Source organism: Sinocyclocheilus grahami, unplaced genomic scaffold, assembly GCF_001515645.1.
Source record: "Sinocyclocheilus grahami isolate Dianchi unplaced genomic scaffold, SAMN03320097.WGS_v1.1 scaffold428.1, whole genome shotgun sequence".
Lineage (NCBI taxonomy): Eukaryota > Metazoa > Chordata > Actinopteri > Cypriniformes > Cyprinidae > Sinocyclocheilus > Sinocyclocheilus grahami.
This window is the reverse complement of record NW_015505607.1, coordinates 560981-571931: the sequence shown is the minus strand read 5'-3', so window position 1 is coordinate 571931 and position 10951 is coordinate 560981. Positions and strand designations below refer to the sequence as shown.

The 10951-nt window shown below is 36.0% G+C and overlaps 2 protein-coding genes across 2 annotated transcripts; one reads left to right on the top strand and one right to left on the bottom strand.

Moving 5' to 3' along the window:
- The first annotated feature begins 451 nt into the window (after positions 1-451).
- LOC107551619 (guanylyl cyclase-activating protein 1-like) lies at positions 452-3530 on the top strand. The gene is made up of 4 exons (XM_016233285.1): positions 452-867; positions 1948-2097; positions 2833-2920; positions 3010-3530. Exons 1-4 carry the CDS (start codon positions 673-675, stop codon positions 3147-3149), a joined length of 573 nt encoding a protein of 190 aa, XP_016088771.1. The 5' UTR covers positions 452-672; the 3' UTR covers positions 3150-3530.
- A 2166-nt stretch (positions 3531-5696) lies between these two features.
- Positions 5697-10929, bottom strand: LOC107551646 (probable dolichyl pyrophosphate Glc1Man9GlcNAc2 alpha-1,3-glucosyltransferase). Its single transcript, XM_016233338.1, has 13 exons — positions 10838-10929; positions 10568-10646; positions 10279-10472; positions 10025-10131; positions 9845-9912; positions 9567-9693; positions 7568-7671; positions 7185-7305; positions 6926-7065; positions 6625-6764; positions 6453-6550; positions 6285-6357; positions 5697-6195 (listed from the first exon to the last, which is right to left on the bottom strand). The coding sequence occupies exons 1-13, from the start codon at positions 10924-10926 to the stop codon at positions 5961-5963; spliced, it is 1575 nt and encodes a 524-aa protein (XP_016088824.1). The 5' UTR covers positions 10927-10929; the 3' UTR covers positions 5697-5960.
- Positions 10930-10951: the final 22 nt, after the last annotated feature.

Genomic DNA, 10951 nt, shown 5'->3' with positions numbered 1-10951 from the left:
TAAATGTAATTGCTAGCAAATAACAAAATGAATATCCATTTTTCACACGCCTACAATATTTGAATGTTGTAATGCCTAAATTCTAAATTATTTTAATATTGCAATGCATAAATTCACTTGTAGTATTTAAAATGATTGGTTATAGTTTTTTTTTATTTTTTTATATTCAGACAAAATAGTATAGAATTTTAATGTCATTATCTGCCATAATATGAAAATAACATGGGTTACTCAGTATCAGCAGAATTTTATCATGCCTATTTACATTTTAAACTTATTTTGTCAAAAATAAAAAAAAGTTATTTAAAATCTGCATTCAGAGAGATGGATAACTAATTGTTAGACTTTCCAAAACTGTAACGCCTCCGATGCACTCTGCAAATGACCACACAAACATTCATCTGGATCCTGAACGCTGTTATATAGGCATTGGCTACTCTGTGCCAGTTACTCTTTACAGGTCAGGTCTTGTCATTATCCCATTAGCAGTAGTTATTTTAAGGTGCCACCTCTTTTTATTAGTACTTGGACCTAATAGTTTCAGACATTCAGTATCCTGTGCTGTCACTGTGTGCGGAGGCCAGTCTGCACCTCGTTGTCAGAGCTCACAGGCCTGCAACCGTCTGGTCCAGCAACGGAACAGAAGGTGTGCGAGGGCTGCAGGGCACAGCCATGGGGAACACACACGCAAGTCTGGACGACATCCTTGCTGAGGACATGCACCACTGGTATAACAAGTTCATGAGGGAGTCTCCATCAGGCCTGATCACACTTTTTGAACTCAAATCCATCCTGGGACTGCAGGGCATGAATGAGGATGCTAACAGTTATGTGGACCAGGTGTTCTTCACTTTCGACATGGATGGGGTGAGGTTTCATTCTTGAATTTGCATGTAATATCAATAATCAATGTAATTTTTGAATAGTAAGATCTAATTCTCCAATCTTGCAAATCATCATTCTTAGCCGTGCTACATAACTATCATGTATTGTTTGACCTTAAATGGATGTTTCAAATAGACTTGTGTACCAGAGATCAGATAAAACAAGGTCAACTCTGGTGGTAAACCGTTTATCATTTACACAGGTATTACTTGGAAGAGACAGCAAACGCATATCTGATTTGTGAGTTACTTTGGATAAAACTGTACAATACTAATTTATACATGTAAATATTAATACTGTGCAGTTTTAACAATAACTATTTTTTATTATGGCCAACAGCCTTCTGACACAACAGAAAAGGCCAAAATATATGACAAATATATGCTGGTAGTAAATAAATAGATATATAGTACACTGTAAAACGTAATAAAATAAATATATATTTTTAATATTGAAAATATATTTAGTTACCATTTTGCTTTGTTCAAATGCCAAAATATATTACAAAATGTACTTCTGAGAAAATCCTTCCAATCCAGTCTTAAAATGCATTTTGGTTCAGTGCAAAATGTAATTTTTAAAGCATAATTTGGACAGTATAAATATGTTTCGATTGAAAACATAACTAAAAGATTGTCAAAAATATAAATTAGGAAATATATGTAACAATATATTTTAACATTTATTCTAGCAATATTTTTTAGCCATTTTGTTTTATTGTATTTGTTATATTTTGCCATATGGGGAATGTGTCGACAACAGGCAATATGATATATGATGTGTAATAAGAAATATGAAGGTTACATTTTGTTGTGTAATTCTTCCAAGCTCACTTGATTGGTTTACTGATGTGCCAAGTACATTGAGATTTCATTGTAGACTGTTCAGCTTAGAGGAGAAAAGCTTACAAAGTAACAATGTTACAAAACTTACACTGATTAAGGTTAAAAAGCAAGCTAACATAATGATCTTGCCTGGATCTCCATATGTGAATTGTTCATATTAAAACAGCCTAACAAAAAATATTGTAATATGAACTGTCCCTCTCTCTCTTTTCTTTAGGATGGATACATAGATTTTGTGGAATATATCGCTGCTATTAGTTTAATGCTGAAGGGGGAAATCAATCAGAAACTGAAATGGTACTTCAAACTTTTTGACCAGGATGGCAATGGAAAAATTGACAAGGATGAATTGGAAACGATATTTACTGTAAGTGAACATTTTAACGAATACCATAAACCATTCCCATCAGCTTTTTTGTTGTTGTTGCACAAATGATGCAATACACACTATGCACTCAACCATGTAGTGTATGAAATATATAAGCTTACATTATCATTCATAATCAGAGTCTGATAGCCCCTCCCTCTTTGCCACGTAATTAAAGCTGTGAGAGTTGAGAGCATGAAGTGTCCAAAATTCCACACTTTCTTTTTTTGGGGTTATTTAAGTGCATCATCCAGGTATTTACAGTGCACACTACTCGCACTATTTATACTAAAATGTAATAGTGCATTAGTACGTGATATGGGACACAATTAATGTCATATATTAAACTCTGCTTAGGATAATCACTGAATTACCTACATTTATATTTTCTCACACATCAGGTCTTTGTGAACGAACCGAAAATAGAAAGTCAAAAATAGAACCTGACTGCCGGATCAGTCTGCTTAACTTGTACATGATCTGATTTAATCCAGTTAGAGAACTGTCTTCCGTGTGCTGTTTCTGTTCTAGGGTTTCTGAGACTGACACTTCTTAGAGTGGAAATAGTGTTGCGTGTCATGAAGGTCTCATGTTCAGCTGACCTCAGGTGGCTACTCTGCTACGCCACACAATGCTGCTGCAGTTCTAGGGATGGAAAATTTGTAATAGATTTTCAGTGATGTTTCTATAAAAGAAAAAAAAGTTATGTTTTTCTTTCTTTTTTTTTTACAACAGGCTATACAAGACATTACAAGAAATCGTGACATTGTGCCAGAGGAAGTAGTGGCTCTTATATTTGAAAAGATTGATGTTAACGGAGAAGGTGAGAGAACCAGTTAATTTATGAAAATCCTCATCTATATGCATTTATATATTCTAGTTGATTACATCTCTCGTTACTTAAACGTTCAGGTGAACTGACGCTGGAGGAATTCATTGAAGGAGCCAAAGATCATCCTGACATTATGGATATGCTGAAGAAACTGATGGACCTCACTCCAGTCCTGGTCATTATTGTGGAAGGGCGACAGAATCCAATCAATACAAGTTAGGCTGGCTAAACGCCAACTTAAGGACAGAGAAAACAGAAAATTCTCCACCTGAAAGCAAAATGAAAGTGGAGTTTGGTAGTCCCACTCTTGAGGAACAGATGTAGCTTCTCACAGCACCTGTGAGATTTCCTCAACAGAAAATTGTGCAAAAAGCATGGTGCTGTCTGACCCCAGTGGAGATACTAAGCCTTGCATCTGAGCTGTCCTCAGCTGAACATTGATCTTCTAATGCTATAAGGGGGATTCAGGAGACTAAGGAACTGCTGGCAAGGCTTAGGAGGGAGCAGTGTGGTGCTTTTTAAGGAAAGGCTCAGTAGAGAACACTGTGCACACATCTAGTGACTTTCATTGGATGAGCACATCATATAATCCATGTACTTGTGCTTGAACTATTTATGGCACGACTATATTGCTCTGAGAGTGAACTCTGAGACAGTCCATTGCCAATGTGGCCTGAATTGCCCTAAGAACTGGGAAATGTAGAGCAATGGTTCTCAGCTGGTTTTTGCCTATATTTTACATTGGACATCAAATGGCAACCCAACACAGAACAAAAATAGTTTAATGTACAAAATGTACCTGTAAATCAAACATTTCTATACAATGTTGTAATCAACATAATATTACAATGAACTGCATAGACCCAACAATTTACTACATTAGCTGAGTAACCAGGCTGAGTGAGAAATATAACAATTTGATAAATTCATAAATGCAATAGTTGGCCACAATATGTTGACATCAACATCTTTGGCGTTATTAACAATGGGAAGTTGTGCCTGTTTATTTTGTTGTCCGTGACCCAGAATAGACCTAAAACCCATTTCTTGTCTGTGGCCCACCAGTTGTGACCACTGATATAATATCACAAATATTATAGCACTTTATAAAAGGAAAGCATCAAATTTTTAGTTACCTGATGCAGTAGGTGCAAAGGAAATTAATTAAATGCACTTCCACCTGTCTTTTAGCTGATCTAAACTTGTCAAAACATTAAAACAAAGTTTTCAAAATTAGTACTTGCATTTTTGAGACTTATATCCTTTACCATTCAAAGGTTTGGATTCAGTAAGAATTTTATGAAATAAAAAAAATATTCAGGAAAGACACATTAAACTGACTGTGACAGTAAAAACATTTATAATTTTACAAAAGATTTCTAATAATGGTGTTATTCTATTGATCAAAATGTCCTGAAAAAGATATCACAGTTTCCACAAAAGTATAAAGCAACACAACTGTTTTCAGTATTGATAATAAGAAGAAATGTTTCTTGAGTATCAAATCAGCATATTAGAATGATTTCTGAAGGATAATGTGACACTGAAGACTGGAGTAATGGCTGCTGAAAATTAAATGCAGCCTTGGTGAGCGTAAAAGATGTAAAAAGAAAAAAAAAATTCTTACCGACCCCAAAATTCTGAATCTGTAATGCACGTATTTCAATGTATATTTCTGTAATGCCGCTGTTTAGAAGTCGGCTCTAAAAGGACTCTAAAAGTGCTTTTACTCTTGGAAATATTTTAACAGCATCACTAAAAAGCAGACAGTTACAATATGTATGTCTAGACTCAGGCTTGATCTTTAAGCACTAAATTTAAATTGTGTAACCATAGCATACAGTACATAAACACCAGTGAGGGGATCTGATATGACATTGTTCAGTTGGATGCACACCAGAGATCGGGGGCCTTGTTTATAAGATGTTGCAACCATCCTTCATTTGATCCGATGATCAATTCTCAAATATGCATACATGTGATGCAAAAAAATTAATGAACACACACACACACACACACACAAAATGCATACACCTGTTTAGAATCTGAAGTGGCGCTAAGCACTTTTCCACAGTTTTTATAAATGTGAATATTGGCTTGGATTTTGTGTTATAAATAAGGCCCCAGAACTGAGACATTAAGGTGGGAATTCTTTAGCATGATGTGACTTCCACGACTTTGTTTTCTCTGTTACTTTGTTTTCTAAAAAATGTTCATAATGAAAGCCACAAATGCTCGATATGAAGCTTTGAGATTATCATTTTCATACCCTGACTGCACACTTGCCTCCAGTGACGAAACTCTGTTTCACTCCAGAAATATTTCAGGAAAAACATCAAATACTTGAATGAGGTATCGTCTTTCTATACTTAGTAAGAATCAGGAAATATGTCATCAGGTATGAAATATTTATGTTGCCATATTAATAAAATTGTTTAATCAAACCAATGTTTAAAAGCACATCATTTTAGTTTTATTTGTATACTATTATAGTATTTATTAATATTTTAAATGAGCATTTATTTTGCATATTTTCAGTTTTCATTTAAATGTCAAATCATTTTTGTATGTGCTTTTGTCATTTTTATTTGCTTTTTCTGTATTTCTATTTCTATTTATTTTAATTTTAGTACTTCAATTTATTTAAGCAATATTTCTAAGTGTTTTGGTCTAATATTTATATTAATATTTATAAACTGAAATTATTTCAGCTTTATTTCTATTAACATTTTTTAATAGTTTTAATGAATAACAACACTGCAGCTCATAGGCAGATTTTCTAAGCAAATACATTTACAGAAACACCTTAAAAAATAAACATTTGAATGCATAGTCTACATTATATCATTATTTAAGGTAGCAAATAACTGAGTACCGAGATAGTCATATCCCACAAACCATCCCCAAACAAATCCCAAGATATCAGCTACAAATCATTCATTTTGGTCCATTGAAATATTTTTGTCCAATTCAGCAGGAATAAACAGCTCCTTGATATTATGCCCATCCTCCAGCATCTGCATCACACGATTCACTGCATTTTAGTCTTTTTAGTGGTATCTGAACATGTAAGCAACGAAATATAAAGTCTGATAAAGGCATATGTCACTCCCAGCGCACAGTAACCTGAAGTGAGCATGAGAGGAAGGAAGGGAAATGTCTTCTGCCAGACTGTCAGCGGGTAAACAAACTCACAGATCAGCTCAAGAGGAATCAGGCCCAAGAGATACGTCGCTTCCAATGGGTTCAACAAAGCCCCGCCCTTCCTGAAAAATCAAATGAAGAATCACATCACCAATAATTTGCTCAAACTTCAAGGCAATATAAGTCCAATAATCCCATTTTAAGTACTGACCTGAACAGCATTTTTAGGGACGTGAGACTGAAGATTGTAAATAGCAACATGAGAAATATTTTGATTGGCAACTCTGGAATTAAGAATTAATATCCTTAAGTATCACACTCAGTAAGGACGCAAAATGCTTGTTGTGAGATGTTATGAGTTTTTCTGAATGGGACGTACCTTGGGTTGTGAAGAGCAGTGGAAATAGGGAATAATGGCCGGTTACACTGAGCATAAGAAAAATCCTGACATCCTCTCTACTCTCCACAGCGAGCAAACTGAAAAACAAGAAACCGTGTTTAGTAGGTGGCTGGCAGAACATGCTTATGTAAGAATACCATCAGATGAACACCTTAAAGGAAGTATGGCCATCAGAATGGCTTTCTCATGCACATGCCAACCAAACATAAAGGATCCAAGGGCACAAATGACAAGGCAGCGCAAGAATCCTCTCGCTCCATTAGGTCTATGCCATATCTTGAAAAGAGCAGGCTGCAAGGGACAAAGTGACAAAAATGGTATATGCATCAGAGTTTGGCAAATCTTGAAATCAATTTCCTTTTTTGTATTGATCATTATTCATAGTCAATGGATGAAATCAAGGCCATCTATTTGAATATTCAGATTAGCAATGCAAATCAAAAAGAACTCACCAATATTGACAGTAACGTACAAACAAGGGTTGCTAAAGGAGAGACTGAAGGAAGCACAGAGTGCTGTAACTCCTGAACCAGACCAGCAGTCATTGAGGCCTTAGGAAGTTTGTTTATATCAAGCAGTTTGAATTTCACACCTAAATAATTGAATAATGTGTCAACGCTCATGATATGAACATACAATCAAATGATTCTATATAGTTTTTCTATTTAACCTATAGCAACACAACACAATTGTTTGAGTTATTGAACATACCCAGGATGGAAAAAGCTTTATCTGCTATATTGTAAAGTGCCCAGATGTTTGGTGCCCAATACACATGACACAGACCACGCTTGAAAGGGAAGAGTCGTGACAGGACTTGTGGCAGCTGACCCTTAATGAATAAAGATGAACAAGATTTATCAATGAACCTTCTGTGTTAAAATTACTCCAGTTTTCAGTGTCACTTGGTACTTCAGAAATCATGCTACTGCTTAATAATAATAATAAAAAATACAAAAGTTTAAAATAATTTGATCAAAATATAAATATTTTGTAACTTATGTAACATTATAAATCTTATGCAACATTATAAATCTCTTTGCTTTCACTTTTGATCAATTTAATGCAAAGTTTTTCATATATTAATAACAAACCAGTGCTATAAAGGGTCCAAATGACATCGCAAAAGTAGACAATACTATAGTTCCTAGTGTTACAAGTCGCACAACACTGAAACTTCTCCACTGCAAAGATCCATCTGAAAAACAAGAATTTTATATATATTTATAGATCATATATACTGTATACACACACAGGTTTACATTTGTGAAAAGTGGGGACATCCCATAGGCGTAATGGTTTTTATACTGTACAGACTGTATATTCTATTGCCCTTTACCAACCCTACCCCTAAACCTACCCCTCACAGGAGACTTTGTGCTATTTCAGATTTTCAATACACTCCATTCTGTGTGATTTATAAGCGTTTTGAAAAGTGGGGACATGGGGTAATGTCCTGAAAAGTCACCTTCTCCTTGTAATACCTATGTCATACCTTTGTCATTATACAAATTTATGTCCTCATTTGTCACAAAAACGCATACACACACACACATATATACACTGAACAAAATTATAAACGCAACACTTTTGTTTTTGCCCCCATTTTACATGAGCTGAACTCAAAGATCTAAGACTTTTTCTATGTACATAAAAGGCCTATTTCTCTCAAATATTGTTCACAAATCTGTCTAAATCTGTGTTAGTGAGCACTTCTCCTTTGCCAAGATAATCCATCCACCTCACAGGTGTGGCATATCAAGATGCTGATTGGACAGCATGATTATTGCACAGGTGTGCCTTAGGCTGGCCACAATAAAAGGCCACTCTAAAATGTGCAGTTTTATCACACAGCACAATGCCACAGATGTCGCAAGTTTTGAGGGAGCGTGCAATTGGCATGCTGACTGCAGGAATGTCCACCAGAGCTGTTGCCCGTGAATTGAATGTTCATTTCTCCTCCATGAGCCGTTTCAGAGAATTTGACAGTACATCCAACCGCAGACCACGTGTAACCACACCAGCCCAGGACCTCCACATCCAGCATCTTCACCTCCAAGATCGTCTGAGACCAGCCACCCGGACAGCTGCTGCAACAATCAGTTTGCATAACCAAAGAATTTCTGCACAAACTGTAAGAAACCGTCTCAGGGAAGCTCATCTGCATGCTCGTCATCCTCACTGGGGTCTCGACCTGACTGCAGTTCGTCGTCATAAACGACTTGAGTGGGCAAATGCTCACATTCAATGGCGTCTGGCACTTTGGAGAGGTGTTCTCTTCACGTATGAATCCCGGTGTTCACTGTACAGGGCAGATGGCAGGCAGCGTGTATGTGTGGGTGAGCGGTTTGCTGATGTCAACATTGTGGATCGAGTGGCCCATAGTGGCGCTGGGGTTATGGTATGGGTAGGCGTATGTTATGGACAACGAACACAGGTGCATTATATTGATGGCATTTTGAATGCACAGAAATACCTGAGTGATCCACCGGTCTTGAGTCTCACGGAGGAGCTCCGGAAGGATAAAAAGGAGGAGTGACGACAGTGATAGACGAGAGAGGACCAGGCCTGGATTTTATTTTGTGTTTTGGTTTCGTTTGTGCGCGACAGTCATCCGCGAGGGGATGTCGCGCTATTTTGAGTTAGTTTATTTTATTAAAGTTTATTTGAATGTTCGCCAGTTCCCGCCTCCTTCTTCCCGATCTACAAACTACGTTACATTAGCAATTACTCCACCGGCCTCGCTGCGTTCCCACGGCTCTCGGCCCCGCCCCTCTCGTCACTCGGCAAAGGAGAAGTGCTCACCCTAACACAATTTAGACAGATTTGTAAACAATATTTGAGAGAAATACGCATTCTGTGTACATAGAAAAAGTCTTAGATCTTTGAGTTCAGCTCATGAAAAATGGGGGCAAAAACAAAAGTGTTGAGTTTATAATTTTGTTCAGTGTATAAATATATATATATATATATATATATATATATATATATATATATATATATATATATATATATATATATATATATATATATATATATATATATATATATATATATACACATACATGCATACATATAAAAAAATTTACTTACCTGCATTGCTCTGGGTGAAACAAAAACATCTCAGCAGGTAGATACCGTATGCAGGTGCGATGTACAGATATATGTGCTTCAGGTTTAAAAGTACTGAAAACAGCAAGGCCCCCTCGAAGTGTCTATTCTGTTAACACACAAAATAATAAATATATTCCAACAAATTTTCTAATAAGTCAAATAAGAAAAAATATAATGAAATTCAAATTGATTTCAAATTTCACATTATTAGTTATGTCTTAAAACTCACTAAATAACACAGAAATTACAGCTAATACCTGGAAATGTCTTGCTATTGATAAAAGAAGAACTCCAAACAGGAAGCCATTATACTGGAAATGAATATCTGCAGGAATTCAGTCAAGCAAAATTAACTTCAGGTAAGTGAAATGACATGTCTGAGCCACATTGGGGCATGCATGACTTGACTTATTAATGTGCCAGATCTCCAAGGATACGATCAACAATTAGAAGGCCAAAGTTCCACAGCAACAGCACTGTCAGGATGAAAGATGGCTTTCCCAGAAGGTCTTTTCCTTTGCCTTCTCGCAAACATTTGCAGCATCTAGAATAGTACAAATGCTTTTCATCCCAGATTTTAACATAAGCAAGCCTTTAACATTGTCTTTCTGTAAAATTATCTTTCAAATCTAAAAAGACAAAGGTATAAAAACTACTTTGGATCAAATTGTGGCATGTAGAAGCTACATACTCTTTAACCGCATAAAAGAAGACCACATCAGCCACAATGACTGACAGTCTTTGGAACAGGACTGTGGCTGGACTTGCATAATTCAGATTCTGAACAACCAGCATCTCCTTATCAAAAAAGCGGGCAATATGAGAAAGTCCATATTCAAACCAAGCAAACAGGGGAGGATAATCCAATGTCCACTCAGATGTAGCCTGAAAAAAAAAAAAAAACACAAAATGAAAACCTGTGTATGTGTGTGTTATATGTAGTACAATGGCATGAAAACTGTATAAATCCATAAGACTACCTCATAATACCACTGTGATACTGGCAGACTGTGAGTCAGGGCAAGCCAGTTCCTATGTACTTCAAAGTCCGTAGAGTGGCTGAAATACAATCATTTTAAATGACAATATTAAATTGCTTGGCATTAGGTGATGCAAAACAATTATTTCCTCTTAGTTAACAAGTTAGAATGAATGAATCTCATTGCTCGCTCTTCTGACATACTATGGGTTTTCGGTTTAATGTGATCACATGAGATAAAAAGTATATTATGTGAGATAAATTCACTTACTAAGCATTTATCAAAAGACATTTGAGAAACGAAACTCCAAGAGCCAGAGAATAAAACCAGCTCTGATCGTTAGTCATGGGCGCAGCCATGACAGTTTCTTAGAGAAAGGAAAAC